The following is a 23,243-nucleotide window of genomic DNA, read 5'->3' as shown; positions in this document are numbered from 1 at the left end:
GACTTATGAGAGTTTCAGGTATGTGAATTTATCGAGAGAAACCTAAATGTGGACTTGTACTTTGTTTTAGGCGGTGATAGAGCTTGATGCCATGAATTCCATGCTAGAGTGCGTTAGTGTGGACCTTAGGTGAGTGATTTTAATTTATGTGATATGGTTATTACTTTGAAATATTTTGTGCTAATATATTTTGTGGTTACACCATGGATTCGTAAAATAGGTCTTATGCTAAATCATTGTTGTTTTAAAGTTGCCATCGATCTACTTATGTGACTTGGATATTTGAATTGTTGATGGATTGTGTTTTGATATATATACTTGATGGTTTGATAAACATGAGGGATTGTAAAGGACCATTAACCTAGCGTCATGGGGTTAGGTGACACTAAGTCTGCACCACGTAACAATGGTACATGGATGGTCCTGCTTGGTTAATCCGTGTTAGGGGACCATACTATTTGTGGATCGCACTTGGTAAATCCGCGTTGGGCAATCCTTATATCCTAGTTATGGCCATACACATTTAGTGGTGATCATGCTTAGTTAATCCGCATTGGGTGATCACTTCCCAATAGTTGTAGGAGTGACTTTGCTTGGTTAATCCGCGTTGGGGGATCACTACCTACTTGGTTACTTTCTCAAGGGTGGCTCTGCTTGGTTGATCCGCTTTGGGGGGGCCACTTCCTATTTGGTTACTTGCATAGGCTTCGGCCGAATGACATCTCTCTAGCTCTAACTTTGAGTGTATTCGTAAATTTTGGCTTCGAGAACTTTGATTTTTGATAAAAAAATAAAAAATAAAAAAAAGTCGTTGGATGTCTGTGTGACTCCTTCGAAATTGCAAGGTTTGGTATTGATTTCTTATGCATGATTTATGTTCAAGGTTTATAAATTATGATTGATGGCTAGTTTTATTATTGATATCATATACTTTGTATTATTGTCGCTCTCACAAGTTTCGTAGCTTATCCGGGTTGTTGTTTGCCCGATGCACCATTCCGATGGTGTAGGCACTGATCTTTCAGGTAACAAGTTTGAGTAGCTTTCGAGGGGTTCGTAGGTGGGGTAGCAGTTCAGTTATCAGAGATTTGGAGTGTTAGGTTACCCCTACATCCTATCTTGTACTTTATCTTTTGGGACTTTCTTTTGAGCATCTCAAACTTGTTCTTAGTAAAGCAAAGATTATGCTTCTTTTTGGGATGTACTTATTGGTAAATATCTTGTGAAGAACATAGCCACCTTCTTTTTATTTTGGGTTGCAGTTAATGTTATTTCATTCCGTATGGTATGTCATATTCAACGAACGTTATTTTTCCTTTGCCACGTGTCGATTTTTTATGTATGTCGGGATCAGGGCATGACATGAGCTCTGAATGTTTTCTTACTATAAATGTTGATGATCTATGTCTAGACCTAGAGGGTCTTATTACATTTAAATTTAACAATTCTTTTATTTGCTGCTCAAACTCCTGTTTATCTAATAAACTAAAAGGCATATCAGTTGTTTTTATGGTTAAATCTGGGTTAATTATATCTAATTTTGCTAATATTTTATTTTTATTCCAATGCAACTGTGGATCTTCTCCTATAATTCTAGTTTGTTCTACTAATTGTAACAATTCTTCTAAACTCATTGGTTTGTTTAACTGTAATATTTTTATACGATTTCCTTCTTCTATAATTGGATATTCATGTTCAAATATTTCTTCATCAAACTCTTCTATGTTATTATGCTCATCATTTTCTTTTGAGTTTTCTAAATAATAATTATCTTGGGCAGTAGATTCTTCTATACTTATGCTTTTGTATGCTTCTACAACATTATTTTGGTCAGTTATTGTAATACCTCTTTTGAAAAATGTTATGCTAGGATTTATAAATAAAAAACCTTGTAAACTTTTCAAAAAATTTAAACCTAAAATGAATGGGTATGATCCTACTGGTGAAACAAATGTTAACGGTAAATTAAATTGTTGTTTTTCTACTTTAATAGACTCATTATTAATGCAATGTGTTAAGAAAACTGGTCTTTTATCAAACTGTGTTATTCTCACCGGTTTTGCTAATTTTTATCTATATTTTTCTGGTACTAACTCTTCTCTTATGACACTCTTTGTACTCACTGTATATATCATAGCTGTTGTTTGTATCTTATGTTCTTTTGCTAATTCCATTTCACAATTTATGGTAATTAAAAAACTATTTTTTGGCTTTTCTATACTATAAATAGTATTTCCTAATATTTCAGTATTTTCTTGTGATTCTGCTGAATTAATTTCTAATAACTTATTATTATAACACATTTCGCACAATATTGAATATGTATTATAGTATTTATTTGCAACTAATTTACTACACTTATGACATTTTTCCGGCTAACCTAAATTAATGTATTTATATTCTTCTTCATGTTGTTCTTCCATGAATACACACATATACTCTTCTAAACTATAAATACTCTCATTATCACTTAAATCATCTAAACTATATATTGACTGTATATCTTCATCTTCTTCTAACTTAAACAACTTCATTAAATGTACTTTTTCTCTGGACTGTTTTCCTACTTTTGGACATTTAGGTCTAATATGTCCAGTCTCTCCATATGAATAACATTTACAACTACTCTTATCTTTTGGTGCTTTATATTTTCTAATCCAAGGTTTGCAACTTCTTTTCCTAAATTGTTTTGGAATAAATTTTCTCTTTCTATATGTTCTTGAAGGTCTTATGCTGAAATTCTTATTTTGTTTGTATGGTTTGTATGACTTATATTTCTTTTTGTATATTTTCTTGTGCTTATTTTTCTTATTACAACCATACTGTTGTGGTAAATCTATATTTTTACAGCTCATGTAAAATTGTTTCCTAATCTGCCTTTTAGCTTTTATTTGGCTACACTCTTGTCTAAGTATATCATATACATGTTGAATTCTAGATCCTATTGCAATATCATTTTTCTTTGGATGCTTTTGCCATTCATTCCAAATCTTTTCTCCTATTGGTCCTTTTATTTTTGTCATATAAGTATCTAATAAATTAATATCACTAATTCTACCTGTTCTTCCTAAATATTTAAAGAAATCTGTGATATACTTAGCTATATACTATAAATCACAAATTTGTAATTGTTCTAAATTTCTAATTGCTCTTATTTGTTCTTGTTCACTTCTGCCATCTAACCTATTATGATCTAAAAATTCTTGTTTAATCAAAGTAACAAAACCATCTATATTAAAATATGTTTTAGCTGCCTGATGCTATTCTGGATTTTGGATTTTTCATTACTAGAAATAATAAAAAACTAAACCATCCAAAGTATATTCAAAGTAATCTAACATATTTTGTGAATTGCTAAAATCTAACATTAATTATGCATGTACGCAACATTTCTGCCATCTCTCAATAGTTCTCTCCCAATCTTGGGGATCTACATTATCTAAATTTAATATGTTACCTGCTATATTTATTTGTTCTAACACTCTCAAATATGGAATCCTATTTTTTCTAGGTGGTTTTATCATACTTTCTTCTATGTAATCTACTTTTGCTTTTTCATTATATTGTTCATTTGTTGGTTTAAAAAATTGTTGATCAGTCCTACTTGCGTGCCCTAAGTTTTCTACTCTTGATGTACTACTTTCTTCTGCTCGATTACATTCTTCTTTCAATTCTTATAAATTATTATATTCTTTTAATCCTAAAATATGTTCTACTCCTATTTCTAAAATTAATTTTTTCGTCTCTTCATCTAAAATTCTATGTAGTCCTAATCATATGTCCTATATTTTTCTAAGTACTCTTCTTCATCTAAATGGTCAATATCTTTTATAAGCTTATCTACAATATGATCAAAAAAATTCTCAACTAAATTAATATCTAAATTATCAAAAGCCACATGTATACTCTCATTTTCGATTTCACTTTCATCATCTTCTATTTTTTCTAGTTGCTTGTAGTTACTAAACATAATTGTTGCTTGACCTGTACTAGTTTCATATATTTGTATTTTATCTGGTTGTCTATTTCTTGCTACTTGTAAATTATGTAATGTCCACTGAGTTCCTTCTAAAAAGCTATTATCTACGGGTTTTGCTTCTATTATATTTACATGTTTACTACCAAATGTTTGAACTAAATTTTGAAATTCTAAATTAAACTTATGATTGTATTTATCAGACACTTTACCAATATACATTAAGCTAATACATAAATTTTTATATTCTCCTTTCATATTATAATTTTTTGTTCTTATGCTTACTTTAATATATTTACTAAATTCATTAATTGTCATAACATAATTTGGAATACAACCTATGACTGCTAAGTTTGAACTTAAGTCTACTTCAGCTATTGCTATTGCTGCTTGTTGGTGATTACCCCATCTATCATCATATATGTATACTAATGCTTTTGTGCACTAAAATGTGATTTTCTCAAATGCATAACTGCTTCCTTACTAATTAAATTAAGGGTAACTTCTTTATCGATACAGCTAACTTCATGTTGACTGGTGCTACTTACAATTCTACTTTTGTTTTCAAATAAACCTAATTGGTACAAGTTATATTTATTTTTCTGTGTTCTCTCAAAACCTCTTCTAATAAATTCTTGTGCTTCTTTTTTATTTGGATAAATATTTTCAGCTCTAACTACTTCTTTTGTTTTTTTTTCCTAAAGAGTTCCATTTTTTATTATCAAAAGGATTTAGCTTAGGTCTTCTAATATTGTTATTTGCACTTAAAGTTAAATTTTCTAATTTATCTAGCAAAGATGGTGGAAGTGATGAAGATGTGTTATGTAAAACTTGGTTTATTTCTGCTATTTGTTTTTCAACTTGATCTAATTTTTCAGCCAAACTTAAAACTAATTGAATAATCAAATTATTTTGCCTAATGAGAATATTACTACTAGCTACTTGTGTTGAAAAATCTGTTAAACCTACTGGTTCTTTGTCCAACTTACTAATTTCTTTCAAAGCTTGGATATATTTTATGCTAGTTCTAGAATCGGTCATTAAATTAATAATTAAACTAATAATTTATCTATTTTATTATGAAACTTATCTACTTGTTCACTTAGCTCTTTTTGCACTAATTGAATTTTTTGGACTTCTAATTTTAACTGCTCAACTACTTCTAATGATCTAAGTTATACTTGTTTCGGCTTACTATATATGAGATCAACAAGCTCTTTTATCTCTATTTTGCTAGGAAACTTTTGAATATTTTTATTATTAACTTCTAACTGCGATGTAATATAGTCTAAATTTTGTCTAATTGTTTTTATGGAATTTTTCTGAAAATACTCTAACAACTGGTTTAACAAATTATTATACTTTTTATTTTCTAATTTTATATTTTCTGCTTGACTAATAATAAGATCTACAATACTATTGGCTTGTGGATTTTCTTCACTGTGCAAAATATGATTATGCTTTTTCAATGGAAAATAATAAACTAAACTATTTTGGTCTAAGGTTATTTTTCTTTTTTGAGGTTTACTAATTTCTAAATTAAGTTAATTTATCATAAACTACAATCTACCTTTCTCTAGAGTTACGGCTAACTGGTTTCTTAGAAACTCTCTTTCTTCTCTCATGGTCTCTAAAACTTGATATGTTGCTCCTTTTGCTTCTAAAATTTTATGCTGCACTTCTGTATTATTATATTTACGAATAAATGAAGTATACTCAAGATAACCAAGATAAAACTTCTGCTTCTTCAAATTACTGGTAATTCTTTTGGATATATATATATATATATATATACTAATCTTCTCTTTATACTAGTTATAGTTGGGTGTCTAGAACAATAAATATTTGGTGGTTGTGGTTGGCAAGGTCTACAATGACAATAATATCTGTTGTTCATACACAATAAACAAATATGATATTAGTTGAATCAATGATTTCCATCCTCAAGGTACTTTACTATTATAATTATACTATTAAAATGCTAAACTTGGCTCTGATACCAGATTCGCACAGCAGGCCCAGTTAAATAGTCGGATGGCTATTATAACAACTAGACATAAAACCTTGCACATAAAACTCGACATGTTTCAGCATGACGGTCACTCACAGTACAAGTATAAGGCCTTAATGGCTGAACTTAGAGGTGCGAAGAACTCAGAGGTACCCTGGTTAATGTCCAGTTATTTATATGGCAAACATTCAACTATAACAGAGTGCTCGAACAAAATATGATCGTTAGTTTAGCAGGTTAATAATATAACTACAATAGTGTTTCCCTGTTTTGGACTAGAAGTCTAATTTAACAAACACACTAAAGAAAGTAAAGAAAGCTTACCTAAGACTTGGAGATTGCTTGAATATGTGCACTTTAACTTTTATTGATATATGGAATGTTTACAAAGATAGTTGTTTACAAGAAAGTGTTTACAAGGATGCTATGAAGACTACGGATGCTTGAGAGTATGAAGATGGTGTGAGTATGAGAGTAGGGTGTTCAGGTGTTGAGTGGTTGAGATGTCTTTTCAATGAATGAAACTCCCCTTGTATATAGACTGAATGAGGATACAATGGTATTAAAAATAAATAGTGTGGACATCTCCTTGGTACTTGTCATTTGTCACTATGCATCTACTGTTGCTGAAATTGTCAGCACTGTTTTTGAAACGTGGCCTGATTTTTGCTTTACATGTGAACTTGCTTGTCTTATTTTGCATGTGAATTTGCTGCATGGTTTGTCTCCTGGTGCACAATTTTTGCATGTGATATCCCTGAAACGCTTTCTCCCTTAAAATGCTCTCTCTCTTGTCTTCTTTTACATGCCCATTTTGGGTATTATTGAATTGTTTTGTCCTTATGATTAAAATGAAAAAATTTGGGGGGTTTTGGTTAGTTTTCCAATATATATATAATATACATTTGAACGGTTGCTAACTACTACTAGCAATATAATTGGTGTGGCCTACAGGTAGTAACCATAACCATTTATCGCCACATTTACCCGTACAAACCTCTCACAAATGTGTCTATTTGTTCAATACGAAACCATATTAGGTTTGTAACTTATTTTTTTACTTTTGGGTTTTGTTACTTATTTTATTTGGGTTGCATGGTATGAAAGATTTTTATTTCAATTTGTATGAAATTTGAGAATACCAAACCATCCCGAAATACCGAAAATATTTTAGAAATCCCGAAAATTGGGAATACCGAAATTTTGGTTTGGGATTGGTCTTCAAATTCTCATCCCCAAAATTTTCAGTTTAGGATTCGAGATTCCATTTTTGGTTTGGGATCCCATACTGAACCACCCCTAAATATGAGATAGGATATAAAACGGTATGTCTCGTAAACATATGTTGTATGGAAGATGACTAGGGTCCAATGTCCTCACATGCATTTAGATATTTAGAAATATCATCTGTGGCTAATACGTACCAATCGGTATGGCCTTGAATTTCACCTTATCCTCTCAATTATATGATGAAGAAACTTCATGTTGTTTATATTATCTGAAACTTCTTGTTGTTTATATTATCTGATATACGTACACACACAAGATAGCTATTTTGATAACTCACGGGAAATCCTTCTTGGTTGTCATAATTTGGATCATGCTTCGTGTAGATATATCTGCAGGACGTGTCCATATGTTGCAAATCTAACCATTATACCTTTTGATTTAGGGGTGTGTGGTACTTCTCACACACCCTTTGTTAATTTATGTCCGTTGATCTTCTTCAATTCATCCGATCTGACGGTTGAAAACTAAAAAGGTGTGGGAGAAGTAAAAAGGGATGTGTGATATCACTCCCCTTGATTTATTTGTCAATATTGTTTTATATTTTTTGTCACACCAGCCATGCTCTGCATTTAAGTTGTTTCAACTGGATTCACTTGTATTAGAAAGTGTTATTTTTTTCGTCTTCAAATAGTTACCCTTTTAGAATCTTAGGAGTCTTTATTTTTGGTAATAATTCTTACTCCGTTAATATTGACTTCAAATGTTAATCTCGTTTCAAAAGTTACCTGCAGTTCATGAAAGGTTGATTCAAGGGATGCTTTTTACCCTTCTCTACATGTTTTGCAGCGGAAGTGAGAGTTGAAATTTAATTTTTTATATATAATTTTTTAACTTTACAATTTAAACTCTGTATTTATTAGATGGATTCACTTGACTAGTGAGCTCCATAACTCTGTATCTCCAAGATCAACACTTTCAAGTGGTGAGTTTTTGTATTCCTCAAGAGTGTTGGAGACTCGAGAATTTAATATTGTACACATAAACCCAATATATATTATACTGTTAAATTATGCAGATAAGATATATATATTTTTTTTGTTGGAATTTAGGATTATTTTATTATTTGAATTTGGGCTTAGCCCATTACTATTAGGGCTTCGTTTTCTTACTTATTAGGGTTAGGTTAGTTCTCTATATATATGATGCTTTGTAGCTCGTAGAATATCAAGCTAGTCACGATGTTGTCTCTTAAGGTTTTGTAGTCGTTCTGGCATTCTTCTCTAATAATAATATTCTTATTATTTTTGTTAGTCTTGTTCGTTACGCACTCTGATATTCAACTTGGTATCAGAGCAGGTTAAATCCTTCGGGAATTAATCTGTTTTGGGGTTGATATCGATTTGTTTGTTCGTTCAGTATCAGTTTTGTTTTAATTAGGGTTTTGTTGTTTGGAAACAAAGGAAAAAAGTTGAATATGTTTGCTTGGGGTTAGGAGGCACACCACACCGTTCGCCATTCATTATCTGCCAGAACCCAAACTTGCACCAAAGCAACCGCTTGCATCCATCCCCCATACCTGAAAACCCCAGCACTGAAGGAACCTGCAACCCAAATCCCAACCCGCCGATCTGACCGATCCACCATACCACTGCTACCCCTTTGTCTCGCACCGCTGATGTACCTGCTCCCATCCCTAACTCAAAATGCTTCGCTCCCGGACCTGCTGCTGTACATTTGTCGCTATGCCAACCAAGCCCACCTGATCAGATTTGTTGAACCCATCAACCTGCATCAAACCCGCCATCATGCCCACCAGAAAACAAAAAAAAAAGGAAAAAAAGGAAAAAAAGGAAAAAAAGGAAAAAGAAAAAGAGAAAAAGAAAAAGATAAAAGATTGCCTTGTCGTGTCTGCCTAATGGAACTTGCCTTTTCGTGTCCGCCTAACGAAGCTTGTCTTGTCTTGTCCGCCTAACGAAGCTTGCATCCACATCTGCTTGTTGGCAAACTCATGACATGTACCACCATGAGTTTGACAGGGAGTGTTGGAATTTATGATTATTTTATTGTTTGAATTTGGGTTTAGCCCATTACTATTAGGGTTTCATTTTCTTGCTTATTAGGGTTATGTTAGTTATCTATATATATGATGTTTTGTAGCTCGTAGAATATCAAGCTAGTCACGATGTAGTCTCTTAGGGTTTTGTAGCCGTTCCGACATTCTTCTCTATTAATAATATTCTTATTATTCTTGTTAGTCTTGTTCGTTGCGGACTCTAATATTCAACTTTTAATTAAAAAACAAGATATATAATATGTCAAAGGGCATACAGTAGAAATGTTACATTATTCACCCTGATCAGTACGCAGTCACTCAAGTGAAGAGTCAGTTTTGTGATCAGATCGAGAGAACGCAAGAACATCATCAGGGCCTTTAGCTACACCGCGGTTTCCGCCGTCATGACTGATTATGCACTCTTGAATGATTGCTTTAGCCACTGGGTCAAATCCAACCCTCATATTCTTGCTTGTTGCAGACTCATCGTCAGTTATTGTATTATTCTTCTTTCCTCCTCCTCCTCTTTTTTCTCTTCCTCCATCAGCTGCTCTCTTCTCTCTTTGTAAGCCTCCATTGCTTCTCTCTCTCTCTCTCTCTCTCTCTCTCTCTCTCTCTCTCTCCCTCTCTCTCTCTATATATATATATATATATATATATATATATGTGTGTGTGTGTGTGTATTGGTTTGTATATGTACACAAACGAACCTTATAATAAAATATGAAAAGGAGAGGACACGCGGTCCCTCGGGCATATGATAAATCTACATGCAGGGGATAGGTGTAATACAACGGCGTCTCCTCTAGTATGGCGACCGCACTTACGTAAGTAGGTATGGCGACCGCACGTACGTATGAAGGTAGCAACTTGCACTAAAAATAGACAAATTGTTTATAATTTTGGTCCGACAATTTATAAAAATTGAAGAAGCCCATTTAGGAATAAGAAAGTTACATCATGATTGAGATTGTATCTCGATGAAACTATACATGAATAAAAAGTTAGATACATTTAGTAAATTTTTTTTTTCTATAGATAAACAAAACAGGGAAAAACCCATCTTTAAAAAAAAAAAAAAAACAAAAGTCCTTTTTTATAAGTTAAAAACCATTCCGTCGTGTAATGTTAGTCGCGTAAATATCGTTGGTGCAGAGTTCACCCGACGAATGGTACAAAATCGTCAAACAAATTGTATTTTACCCAACAAAATTATTTCATCAAGTAAAGTGCATTGATCAACTTGGCCCAACGAATGAAACATGTGCCACGCTGTTATTTCGCCAGGTTTTCGGCAACAAAAAATTTTAAAATATTTTTCCCAATGAAAGAATCGTCAAACAACGTTTTTAAATTTTTTGTTTAAAATTCTTAACAAAAACAATAGCCCCTCAGGTTTTGAAGTCTATTACAACTCCATACAACAATTTTAAAACATTTCACTTTCATACCTCAAGTACTATTTTATTTCAATATAATACATCCGTTAGATTTTCCATCCATTAATCTGTTAAATGCTAATGTGGCTGCCACATTTGTGCCACGTGGCTGCCAAATGTCTGTCACATGGCAAAAAAATAATTTTTTAAATTTTTTTTTTTCTTTTCTTCCTCCCTCTTCTTTTTCTTCTTCTTTGTCGCTGGGGTTGGGGGGGGGGGTTAGGGACGATTTTTTTTTTTTTTCTTTTCTTCCTCCCTCTTCTTCTTCTTCTTCCTCTTCTTTTTCTTCTTCTTCCTCTTCTTCTTCTTCTTTGTCGCTGGGGTTGAGGGGGGTTTGGGTAGAATTTTTTTTTCGTTGGTGCAGAGTTCACCCGACGAATAGTACAAAATCGTCAAACAAATTGTATTTTACCCAACAAAATTATTTCATCAAGTAAAGTGCATTGATCAACTTGGCCCAACGAATGAAACATGTGCCACGCTGTTATTTCGCCAGGTTTTCGGCAACAAAAAATTTTAAAATATTTTTCCCAATGAAAGAATCGTCAAACAACGTTTTTAAATTTTTTGTTTAAAATTCTTAACTAAAACAATATTTAAATAAATATTGGGTAAATTACACAGTAGCCCTTCAGGTTTTGAAGTCTATTACAACTCCATACAACAATTTTAAAACATTTCACTTTCATACCTCAAGTACTATTTTATTTCAATATAATACATCCGTTAGATTTTCCATCCATTAATCTGTTAAATGCTAATGTGGCTGGCACATTTGTGCCACGTGGCTGCCAAATGTCTGTCACATGGCAAAAAAATAATTTTTTAATTTTTTTTTTCTTTTCTTCCTCCCTCTTCTTTTTCTTCTTCTTTGTCGCTGGGGTTGGGGGGGGGGGGTTAGGGACGATTTTTTTTTTTCTTTTCTTCCTCCCTCTTCTTCTTCTTCTTCCTCTTCTTTTTCTTCTTCTTCCTCTTCTTCTTCTTCCTTGTCGCTGGGGTTGTGGGGGGGTTTGGGACAAATTTTTTTTTTTCTTTTCTTCCTCCCTCTTCTTCTTCTTCTTTGTCGCTGGGGGTTGGGGGGGGGGACAAATTTTTTCTTTTCTTTTCTTCCTCCCTCTTCTTTTTCTTCTCTTCTTCCTCTTCTTTTTCTTCTTCTTCCTCTTCTTCTTCTTCTTTGTCGCTTGGGTTGGGGGTGGGGGGACAAATTTTTTTTTTTCTTTTCTTCCTCCCTCTTCTTTTTCTTCTCTTCTTCCTCTTCTTTTTCTTCTTCTTCCTCTTCTTCTTCTTCTTCTTTGTCGCTGGGGTTGGGGGGGGGGGGTTAGGGACAAATTTTTTTTTTCTTTTCTTCCTCCCTCTTCTTCTTCTTCTGGGTTGTTGGGTGTGGGTGTGGGTGTGGGTGTTGGGGGGGGGGGGGGGACAATTTTTTTTTTTTCTTTTCTTCCTCCCTCTTCTTCTTCTTCTTCTTCTTCTTCCTCTTCTTCTTTTCTTTTGTGTCGCTGGGGTTGGGGAGGGGGGGTTAGGGACAAATTTTTTTTTTTTCTTTTCTTCCTCCCTCTTCTTCTTCTTCTTCTGGGTCGCTGGGTGGGGGGGGGGGGGGAGGACAAATTTTTTTTCTTTTCTTTTCTTCCTCCCTCTTCTTCTTCTTCTTCTTCTTTTGGGTCGCCCCGGGGGGGGGGAGGACAATTTTTTTTTTCTTTTTCTTTCTTCTTCCCTATTCTTCTTCTTCTTGCAGATCTGGGTTTTTTTTTTTTGAGAAAATTCAGGTTTTTTTAAAAAAAAATTTAAAAAAATATTTTTATTTGCCACGTGGCACAAATGTGTCAGCCACGTCAGCATTTAACGGATTAATGGATGGAAAATCTAACGGATGTATTATATTGAAATAAAATAGTACTTGAGGTATGAAAGTGAAATGTTTTAAAGTTGTTGTATGAGGTTGAAATGGACCCCAAACCTAAGGTATGAAAGTGTAATTTACCCTTAAATATTTATTTATTCTATTCTTTAATATTTTGATTTATTTTAAAACTTTAGATTATTATAAATAAAATATTCATACAATTATATGTAAAATACTAAACTAACTACGACTACTAGGTGGCTGGTGGGATGGTGGCTGAAGGTCGCTCAGAGGATCAAGAAGGCAAACGTAAGAGGGTGACATTGTTTGGGCTATCCCAGCAATGTAAGCAGAAGGCCATCCTCTCGCTAGTGCATGACTACCTCCCGAGCTTCTTCTTGATGGCGCACAACTTATTCTCGTTGGCGTGCTTCTTCTCTAGCTTCTTATCCTCACTGGCACATGACTGTTAGCTCTATCTCCAACTAGTGTAGTCTGGAAGACACCTTGCACATAGTCAGACCGCTAGATGAGCCTTCAGAGATCTCAAACCCGATCCAACTCGCTCCTAGGTCATTTTGCCTTTTCTTCGCCCAACCCCATCCATCAGCAACTGCAAAGACACATCTAGATCAGGTGTCAGCTCTTCCATTGGCGTATCTAGTCATTGTTGGGAGAGGTAGGCGAGGTACTAGTCCTTCTTTTGCAACATAGAAGCTTAAAAAAACAATTAAAATTATCGATCATAGTTTTGAAATTTATAATTGCATGTATATCCCCCAAGCCTCAACTTCCGAAAAAAAATGAACCCTGTTCACACTGTTCCCCGATTTGAAAAGATAGGGGCCAGAACCGGAGTGATGAAGGTACGGCTTTGCTTCCCGGCTAGCCTTATTTGCTGTCGATTTTAAAAATTTTAATTAAAGTTAAATATCAACAAAAAAAATGGAAGAAAAATATAAAGAAAACCTACCAAAAATGTCGGGCTCTGAAAATGACCACATAACCACTCCCACTTGGCAATCTTCTCTGCAAACTCTGGGGGTGATCGATAGAAACATCAACAGGAAATGCACAAGTGTTGTAGTACAAGTGCGTCTCGTACTTCCACTCCTTGTACCGCTTAGCCCACACCCGGTTTATGTACTCTTCCGTACCCAGGTGGTGCATGTCGATGGATAATTGGATACATTGGTCTGAAATAAACAAAAAAAAAGTGTTGTTAGCTTAAAAAATGCATTTAATAAATAAAAAAAAGAAGCATGGGACACTTGGTGCAGACGATGGTACTCATGTCGTGAGTCAACAAGCTGTTGACTTTCAGGTTCACTTGCCAATTGAGTGGTTGTAATCGATCACGATCTGGTTATGCTATAAGCCAGTGATCTGGTTGGAGGTCAAATCTCATCCCCCACACTTTGGTCTTCTTCCCAGTTGTGAGTTCTCCGTCTACTTTCGGGCGCACAGTTACCGAATCGGCATCAGCCTCCTCAGTTTTAACAAGGTGAGGTGGGGCTGGCACATGCTCGTGCCGTCTCTGGCTATAAACATGCCTGGCAGATCGAGGCACCCAACCTGATGCAGCAAATGTACTGGGGCATGCCGACGACTCGGCATTGGCCGCCTGGGTTCTACTCGGTATCTCTGCCGCCGGGTCACTCTGGCCCAAAGTGGAGGCAGAGTGGCGACCACTATTGATCAACCACGATGATATCTATGAAAAAATAACACAATAAATTTCGTTCACACAAATTTAATTTGGTTCCTACAATTTTATTTATTTTTCCTACAAATTTAATTTCCTTACTACAAATTTAATTACTTCCCTACAAATTTAATTTAATTCCTACAAATTTAATTTCTCTCCTACAAATTTAATTTTGTTCCTATGAATTTAATTTCTTTCTTACAAATTTAATTTCTTTCCTATTTTCGTAATATTTCACAAATTTTCACATATTTATACAATTTTTACAAATTTTCAACAAATTTCACATATTTCTTACAATTCTCACATATTTCTACAATTATTCAAATTTCTGTATTTTCCTATAATTTCACATATTAACTGCAATTTTCACATATCATATTCACAATTTTCACAATTTTCACAATTTCACCATAAGACATATTCACAATTTCACAAGATCACATTTCGACATTTTCACAATTTCACAATTTCATAATTTCACAATATCGATTTTACTGATATTATAATCTAGGTTCTTCCAAAAGTCTAAGACCCAACTAGATTTTACTCTGATTCTTGATGATTACCCCATATATAGGAATCGTATTACATATTTGAAGCTTCTACGTTTAATTATTTCTGCTTATTGGTAAATCGAGAAGTTTTTTTATTTTGAGAATGTTTGTAACTGACATTTGTAAGCTATATTGATTAGTAATGAAATAATTAGTTTTTTAAGAGAAAAATGAATCAATCTTAAGAGTGGAATAGCATTGAAAAGCAGCACTAGACAAGTTGTGTAAATATAGTTTAACTATTGCTTAGTGGTCAAAGCACCACAATGCGGTTATATTTCGAACAACTCTTTATTTGTATAATATTGGTGTAAATGGTAAAACTATCAACAACTACTATTTATTTTATGTAAATATGTTGTACACGTTTAATGGTATAGCACCACTTAGCACTACAATCTAGTTATATTCATCTTCACTTGTAAGAGAGGTTTTAGATTCGATTCTCGCCAAGTCGAAGTTGAATCACATTACTATGGCAAGCCCATTGTAAGGCTTAACACACTCTCTCATCCCCTTAGTGTGGATACCACCGATTGTTTCAGAAAAAAAGAAAACTAAAAGAGGGGAAGGGTTAAGGGTTAGAGGATTGACTCTTAAACCTGTTATAAGATATACATTGCGGAAGACGGTCTAGAGTCATCATACCCGAAGAGGGGAAGGGTTGAGCGTTAGTGAAAATTCGTCAATGGACAGCAAAAGCGCACATTAAAGTCGCACATCTTAACCAGAGCTATTAGATTCGTTCGGTCAAATGTCTAACAGTTCTACAAGAGAGAGCCTCTCAGGGTTTGAGGAACGATGAGTGTGTGTGTGAGAGAGAGGGAGAGAGAGAGAGAGAGAGAGAGAGAGAGAGAGCGCAGATAGGGCTTTTGCTTTGATGTCCACCAAACAGTCACTACTTGCTACTCTGATTCGATTCATACAAAGTTCTGATGCCAACAACAAAAACAAAACCTTAAACCCTAAATCTTCATACTCCAAAGTTTTGATTCTGCAAGACCCTAAATCCTAGATTTTTTGCAAAATCTAAACCTTTGTTCTTCGTATATTTTTGTGATAAATTACCTTACCTTTGAATTTGGTATAATTTGTTCTCCGGTACGTTGAAATTTTGAAGAAACTGATCGGCAAGGACAGCAGATTCTGATGGCATGAGAACTTGAAACCAAAAATGTAGTATGCATACTCCTATTTAATACTTTGTATAATGCTTGGCATCAACTACATGAAATAGGACTAGTACTGAGAATCCAATGCTCCTAAACTTGCATTCCACAATATTTCATGGTAAGAAAAATCAATGCCAAACCATGTTTGTAAAGATATCACCAATTAGATTTCACGACGAAATAGGAGAACTAAGTCGTAAAAGGTTGATGGATGCAAAATAAAAGAAGTGAACACCTCAAAATTTCAAAAAGAAATGTACTTGCATAAATCTAATTCATCCTCCTGATGAGCTCATTGATATAGTCTTCACGGTTTCCAGCATCACCGCCTTCAACATAGTGATTTCTCTTCTTCTTCAGACCACCGAGAGGAGCCTTAAGCTTAAATGGCCAAAGGAAGTTGTTTGCCTCCTTGAAGTGAGGCCCAACAGTCAAGATCTCATGGATAAGATCCTCCACACAGATAATTCCCAACTTGCCCAAAGCCTGTGATTTCAAGAAATGTCAATGAAAGAACGCCAATGTGTTTAAACAAAAATTGATCACGTTATTAAACTTTACTAATCATGTACTTTCTCTACCTGTTCAACAATTGAATTGTCAGTCAAAGCAGTTCTCTGCTTGTTAAGTTTCCCATAACCCCTCTTGTAGATTAACTCCTTGACACTCTTCAAATTAGGATACCTGAAGTCCATTACATCAAATTAACAAAACAACCCGGGATAAACGATCATGAGACTATGAAGCTCGAAACGAAAAAAAATGACATACCCGTAGGTCACATAGGGTTCAACCCTGTGAAGCATGTTCAATGTGGCCTTGTTTACTTTCAAGAACACACCATTGAATATCTGCAACAACCAAAAAACAAATGAAAACCAGAGAATTAAAATATCAATTGCATTTTATTACTCCACTGCAATTACCCATTCCAGAAATACTAGATTCGATCAGGATTTTACCTGTCTCAAACGAAGAAGCTGCAAAATCTTCTTAGTTTTTGGGTCAATAGCATTGATTCTGAATGTTAAAAAACACCAAGACAAAGATCACAATCAGCATTAAACCAAATACAAACCCAATCAACAAGTGGCCCTCTACCACAGTGGTAGAGAGGAGCGTTTGGCATGGGTTCGAACCCTGTCGGCTCCCTAATCCAACATTTTATCTAACAAATCGTTCTTTTGACGAAAACAAAAAACAAACAAACAAAAACAAACAAACCCAATCAGCATTAAACCAAATTGATACATACCCACGAATCCTGATGATGAACAACAGCTTGGCCTCTGGGTTTACATAAAACCCACCCTTCAGTTTCGCTTCGCGCTTCAATCGAATCAACTCCTTTTGCTGAAAAAAAGGGGACAAATTAGACCATCAAAACCCAATTGAAATCCCAGTACCAATTCCAAAATTGATCAAATAAATAGACCGGTACTAATCAAACGCGTATTGCATATGTACCTCCTCATCGTACTCCTTGGCGTACTGCTTGGCCCGGTTGTAGATCAGCTTGCGGTTTTCGGAGCTCTTCTTCTTGGCAGATTCGAGGTCTTGCTTTTTAGCAAGGGCCCATTGCTCCTCTCTCTTTCTCTTCTTCAGCACTGACTCCGGAACCACCAGCGCCGCCTTCACTTCTTCGCCCATCTCTCTCTCTCTCTGCAAAAATGGTATCAGGAGTAGAAGAAGTACAAAGTAGGAGCGTGCGGGTGGCGGCTGCAGATAAAGAGAGATGGAAGAAATAAAAATTAGGGTTTTAGGTGTTGGCTATAATCTACAGCTGACAAGGCGTCGCATTTAGGGTTGATTTGGTATTACTGTGTTTTGAAAAAAAACTGCTGTGAGAATAAACGGCTGTGCTGCGAGAATAAGCGGCTGTGAAATAAATCAGCAGAGTGTTTGGTAAACTTTTTTGTAAAAGTGCTTTTGGAAAAAAAAAAAAGCAGTCTAATAGTGGGTCTTTTCATTAAAGAAGCATTGTAGCTCCGTGTGCTTTGAAAAAAAAGCCAGTTTTCCAAAGCTGCAAATAGCAGCTTCAGCTTTTTCCTTTGATTTCAGCTTATTCTCACAGCAGCTTCCAAAATAAGCCCTTTTTTTTCAGTTTACCAAACACCTAAAACCCTCACAGCTTTTTTTCATAGGTGCTTTTTTTTTAAGCATCTCACTCCCAAACTAGGTCTTAGTGGATGAGTCGGATCAAGGTATTAAATATCGGTAATATCGGAAATATCAGTAGTCCGAAAACACGAAAATATCGATGGAAATATCGGGATAATATCGATATCGATAAAAATTAAATGGAAACCATGGAAATTGTAAGAAAAACTTGGAAATTTTTATTGAAACTTTGCAGGATGTTTATTTAGTCAATTATCTATTAGTTTATCACAAAAAATTGGAAGAAATGCATTGTATGATGGATTTAACATTATCAAGTTGATTATATAGCGAGCTGACAAATATTGTGAGTGTAGAAAATATGTAGTAATTAATGAAAGAAGTTTAAACACATCATAATCATTTATATATAATGAATTAGTACAATATTTTACACTTTATACATTGCATGGTAAGATACATGAGTGACTTAGTACCACATAGAGTTCCTATGAGGTTCAAATTTTTCACTATCTTCATCATCTCTATGTGTAGAGTGAGTGTATTGTGAAGAGTAGTTATCAAATGATAAATCCCCAAAATAGTTTTGCATGTAATTGTTAACATGCCACCCATATGGATCCGAGATTGGTTAACATTGTCCATAAACAAAATCATTTGAAGATTGAATCTCAAATTGTTTCTATGAGTCGCTCGATTCCATCCCAACAGGAATGGGATATGAAGGATAGAGAAATGGTTGGTTATGAGTATTAACATAGTTACTACTTCCCATTCCAACAGAGTCCGAAGTTCTAGATAACGAGTCATCTTCTTGACTTGACAAAATCTCCTTGCCACTTTCTCTACGAGTATAGTCCTTCCCTATGGCACCAATTCCTGGTCCTGCCCGCCTACTGCCATGGTCATCATCCTGTGTTGCATGCGTGAAGTTTGCCTCACCAGTGAAGGGGCTCATAAATCCGGGAGGTGGTCCAACATAGTTTCCATATCCAGCTCCACTACCTTCAGCTCCACTATATCCTTCATCATTCCCACCTCCGGTGGTAGGTGAGTCTCCTGATCTTGTACTAGAGCTATCATTAGTATCAGCACGATGTAATGGTTGTGTAGGATTGGAAGAATGTGGAATTCCAGTGTTTCTTGGTCTTGGGCGCAAAAGTTCTTCCAAAGAGTCAGCGCTGCTAGATCCCACATCCTCCTCTAATACTCTTTCTACATTTTATCCTTTCATTACGTGCTTCTTCAGCAACTCTGGGAGCTGGGTTGCCTTCATCATCATCTAAATGAAGAGGTCTAATCCATTGATAAAGTTGGTTACCCTCTGTATCATCATCTTCACCAACAATATCAAACACATCTAGTGGGTCACCACGGTTGACATGATCTATTTCTGCTTCCTTATCTCGAATTTGAAGCTTCATGTTGTAGTAGCAATAAACTAATTTTTCCAAGCTACTATGAGCCAACTTATTTCTTTGCTTTGTGTGTATGAGTGCAAATGTGCTCCAATTTCTTTCACAAGCAGATGAGGAAGTTATTTGTGATAATACTTTGATTGCTAACTTTCTCACAGTTGGTGCATCGGTCCCATACATGATCCACCATTCAGCTACAATGAAAAACAATGTTGATAAGCCTAATAACTCCAACAAATTCTATTATAAACTTATAGTGAAATATGTTTATACTCACTAGGAGATATATTTGTTCGAGCAGCAACTGATGTTGGTTCTCCAAAAGTTCTTCTTGCATCTTTAAACCATGTTAGCTGAATTCAATAAATCATGTTAGTTTAATCCAACAAAGTAATTATTATAATTTAAGTAATTGTGTACCTTATTTCCAAATTGGCCAACTGATGGTGATGCAGGGTCTAATTTAGAGTATACATTATGTATAGCAAGTATAAGGGTACCATCATCTCCAACATCAGGTCTGTATTGGTATCGGGGATTCAAATAATATGCTGTTCAAATAAACACATACTCTAATAAGAGAAATAATACTTATGCAACTAAAGAAATGAATTGCAAATTATGACATAATTTATACCTGCTGCATGCAAATCATGGTATAATGTTTTATACCATCGGTCTTCAATTATCTTTATGACCCACCTTGCACCATGTTTTCTTTCCATTTCATCCTTCACTACACGCATCAACTTATATATTGCCCCCATAGTAGGATACATTTCTGTGTCAACGATCTGTAAAACTTTGTAAAGAGGTTCAAACACTTGGCACACATGTTCTGATTGAGTCCAAAAAACATGATCAAGCACTATACTTTCCACCATACGACCTGCATTTGAGCGGCTCAAATTGTGGTTGGCCCAATCGTCACTAGTGAATAGTTGCTTCAACCTTACTTTCTTCTTAAGTAGGTTGTCTAATGCAATATAGTTGGTGGCGAATCGAGTGGTAGCTGGACGAATAATTTCTCCTTTGCAAAATTCCCCATTGCCTCAAACATGAGATCAATACAATATGCTGCACATGATGTCCAAAACACATTATGATGCTTCATTAACTTTTTTCCAACTTTGACAAATGCAGAACCGTTTTCGGTCACGACTTGGACAACATTATGCTCTCCCACCTCCATGATTACATCCCTCAATAATTTGTAAATATACTTGTAGTTCTTTATATGGTCTGAAGCATCAACAGACTTAAAAAAAATTGTCTTTCCCTTGGAGTATACCATGAAGTTTATGATAGACAATTTGGTCGGGTCAGTCCATCCGTCACACATGATTGTGCAACCATTAGTTTCCCACTTTGACCTCAACTTGTTAACATACTCGCTAATGTCTTTATACTCCATATCCAAATATTTGTTTCTTATCTCATAGGGAGTGGGAGGTTGTACTCCAACACCGGTTTGTTGACATCCCACTACCATATTTTTGAAATGATGTGATGATGCCTTCGCAGCAGAGACATTTTCATAGATAAAGAACTTGCTAATTAGACGCCCCATTCCCTCCTTCACATTACCTCCAGTGAAATAACTCCAAACACTCTTTTGACGTGCTTTGGATGACTTATATAAACTTGGGGCTATTGGTGGTGTTGGTTGTGATTCTCTAAGACTGCCTCCCCGTCTCATTTGTGCACCACCACTTGTCCCAGAACCTTGTGCTCTATTAGGAATTTTATGAAGGTGTTCTCTTTCCCATGCTGACTGTTTGGAGGCATGTAATGCTTGTTTCAAATTGCGTCGTTCTTCAGGTCCTAGGTCATTATCACATTCGGCCTCATCATCATCATCATCACTGTCAACCGCTTGGCCAATGACTTCTCCTCGTAGCCCAGCTCGAATATTTTCCATTCCATGTGTTATCTTTTCCTTCTGCTATTTTTTATTTTTTAATAATGTGCTGATGAATGCCTTCACTTCTGGGTGGACATTATCGCATCGTTGGACATTTTTTGCTGGAGAATCCACTAAGATGGTACTTAAGTCGTGTTACTCCGCCACTCTTCATTACCTGACCACAATATTTGCAAATTGTGCCATGTTTGTTTCCGTCTATTGGGTCTCCATGTTCTCAAGCTGGATCACGTTTAGTAGCTCCACTGGACATCTTAAACGTACCTACATTTATTTTTCATGAAAATTAGACAAATATTTTTTGGCCAAAAAATATAGTAGTGATGACGGTTATATAAGAGAACCTAAATAATAAAGTTATTCTACAGAAGAATTAAATACGAAGTAAAGAAAATGATTGTAAAAATTTAAGTAATTAAAAAAATAACATGGAATAATCAAACCTAATATTAATGAATAATAATCCAATTTGATAAAAAAATAATCCTAATATAAAACACAGTGATGAATAATAATCCAATTTGATAATAAAAAAAACCTAATATTAATGAATAATAATCCAATTTGATAAAAAAATAATCCTAATATAAAACATAGTGATGAATAATAATCCAATTTGATAATAATCCAATTTAATAATAATCCAATTTAATGAATAATCCAATTTGATAATAAAAGAAACCTAATATTAATGAATAATAATCCAATTTGATAAAAAAATAATCCTAATATAAAACATAGTGATGAATAATAATCCAATTTGATAATAATCCAATTTAATAATAATCCAATTTAATGAATAGTCAAATTTGATAATAAGCCAATTTAATGAATAATCCAATTTAATGAATAATAATCCAATTTGATAATAATCTAATTTAATGAATAATAATCCAATTTGATAATAAAAAAAACCTAATATTAATGAATAATAATCCAATTTGATAAAAAAAATCCTAATATAAAACATAGTGATGAATAATAATCCAATTTGATAATAATCCAATTTAATAATAATCTAATTTGATAATAATCCAATTTAATGAATAGTCAAATTTGATAATAAGCCAATTTAATGAATAATCCAATTTAATGAATAATAATCCAATTTGATAATAATCTAATTTAATGAATAATAATCCAATTTGATAATAAAAAAAAACCTAATATTAATGAATAATAATCCAATTTGATAATAAAACCTAATATTAATAAAATAATAAATAACATTAAACATATTAAAATTATCCTAGGGAATAATTATACAACATTACTTAATTACTTAAAAAAATTAACATGTAATTGTTAACATTACTTAATTACTTACAAAAATTAACATGCAAGTATTAATTACTTAAAAAAATTAACATACGAGTCCGCACAAATTTATTTGTTGTTGTATAAATTACAATAATATAAATATAAGTTTGTAAACTTACCTTAAATATGGAACCCTTTATGTTCAAGCTTTGGAATGGATCTGGAATGGCTTTGAAAATGGTAAGGGAAATAAAATAATAAATAACATTAAACATATTAAAATTATCCTAGGGAATAATTATACAACATTACTTAATTACTTAAAAAAATTAACATGTAATTGTTAACATTACTTAATTACTTACAAAATTAACATGCAAGTATTAATTACTTAAAAAAATTAACATACGAGTCCATACAAATTTATTTGTTGTTGTATAAATTACAATAATATAAATATAAGTTTGTAAACTTACCTTAAATATGGAACCCTTTGTGTTCAAGCTTTGGAATGGATCTGGAATGGCTTTGAAA

At 34.0% G+C, this 23,243-nt stretch overlaps 3 protein-coding genes across 3 annotated transcripts; all 3 read right to left on the bottom strand.

The window, feature by feature from the left end:
- Positions 1-12,671: 12,671 nt before the first annotated feature.
- LOC126608550 (uncharacterized) lies at positions 12,672-13,964 on the bottom strand. Its single transcript, XM_050276498.1, has 3 exons — positions 13,840-13,964; positions 13,523-13,745; positions 12,672-13,266 (listed from the first exon to the last, which is right to left on the bottom strand). Exons 1-3 carry the CDS (start codon positions 13,841-13,843, stop codon positions 13,182-13,184), a joined length of 312 nt encoding a protein of 103 aa, XP_050132455.1. The 5' UTR covers positions 13,844-13,964; the 3' UTR covers positions 12,672-13,181.
- LOC126608549 (uncharacterized) lies at positions 13,754-16,001 on the bottom strand. Its single transcript, XM_050276497.1, has 2 exons — positions 15,888-16,001; positions 13,754-14,263 (listed from the first exon to the last, which is right to left on the bottom strand). Exons 1-2 carry the CDS (start codon positions 15,999-16,001, stop codon positions 13,916-13,918), a joined length of 462 nt encoding a protein of 153 aa, XP_050132454.1. The 3' UTR covers positions 13,754-13,915.
- A 59-nt stretch (positions 16,002-16,060) lies between these two features.
- Positions 16,061-17,771, bottom strand: LOC126608548 (60S ribosomal protein L7-2-like). Its single transcript, XM_050276496.1, has 6 exons — positions 17,454-17,771; positions 17,242-17,339; positions 16,949-17,006; positions 16,758-16,837; positions 16,568-16,670; positions 16,061-16,472 (listed from the first exon to the last, which is right to left on the bottom strand). The coding sequence occupies exons 1-6, from the start codon at positions 17,634-17,636 to the stop codon at positions 16,257-16,259; spliced, it is 738 nt and encodes a 245-aa protein (XP_050132453.1). The 5' UTR covers positions 17,637-17,771; the 3' UTR covers positions 16,061-16,256.
- Between the last annotated feature and the right edge of the window lie 5,472 nt (positions 17,772-23,243).

Source organism: Malus sylvestris, chromosome 16, assembly GCF_916048215.2.
Source record: "Malus sylvestris chromosome 16, drMalSylv7.2, whole genome shotgun sequence".
Lineage (NCBI taxonomy): Eukaryota > Viridiplantae > Streptophyta > Magnoliopsida > Rosales > Rosaceae > Malus > Malus sylvestris.
The sequence above is the reverse complement of the archived record's forward strand: the minus strand, read 5'-3'. Positions and strand labels throughout refer to the sequence as shown.

Coding starts and splice junctions, on each gene's coding strand:
- LOC126608549 (XM_050276497.1), bottom strand. CDS start 16,001: ATGCATACTACATTTTTGGTTTCAAGTTCTCATGCCATCAGAATCTGC. Junction 14,264..15,887: donor AAATTATACCAAATTCAAAG/GTAAGGTAATTT, acceptor ATTTTTTCATAG/ATATCATCGTGGTTGATCAA.
- LOC126608548 (XM_050276496.1), bottom strand. CDS start 17,636: ATGGGCGAAGAAGTGAAGGCGGCGCTGGTGGTTCCGGAGTCAGTGCTG. Junction 17,007..17,241: donor TTCATCATCAGGATTCGTGG/GTATGTATCAAT, acceptor TTTAACATTCAG/AATCAATGCTATTGACCCAA. Junction 16,473..16,567: donor ACAATTCAATTGTTGAACAG/GTAGAGAAAGTA, acceptor TTGAAATCACAG/GCTTTGGGCAAGTTGGGAAT.
- LOC126608550 (XM_050276498.1), bottom strand. Junction 13,267..13,522: donor TTCAGAGCCCGACATTTTTG/GTAGGTTTTCTT, acceptor TGTTTTTTTAAG/CTTCTATGTTGCAAAAGAAG.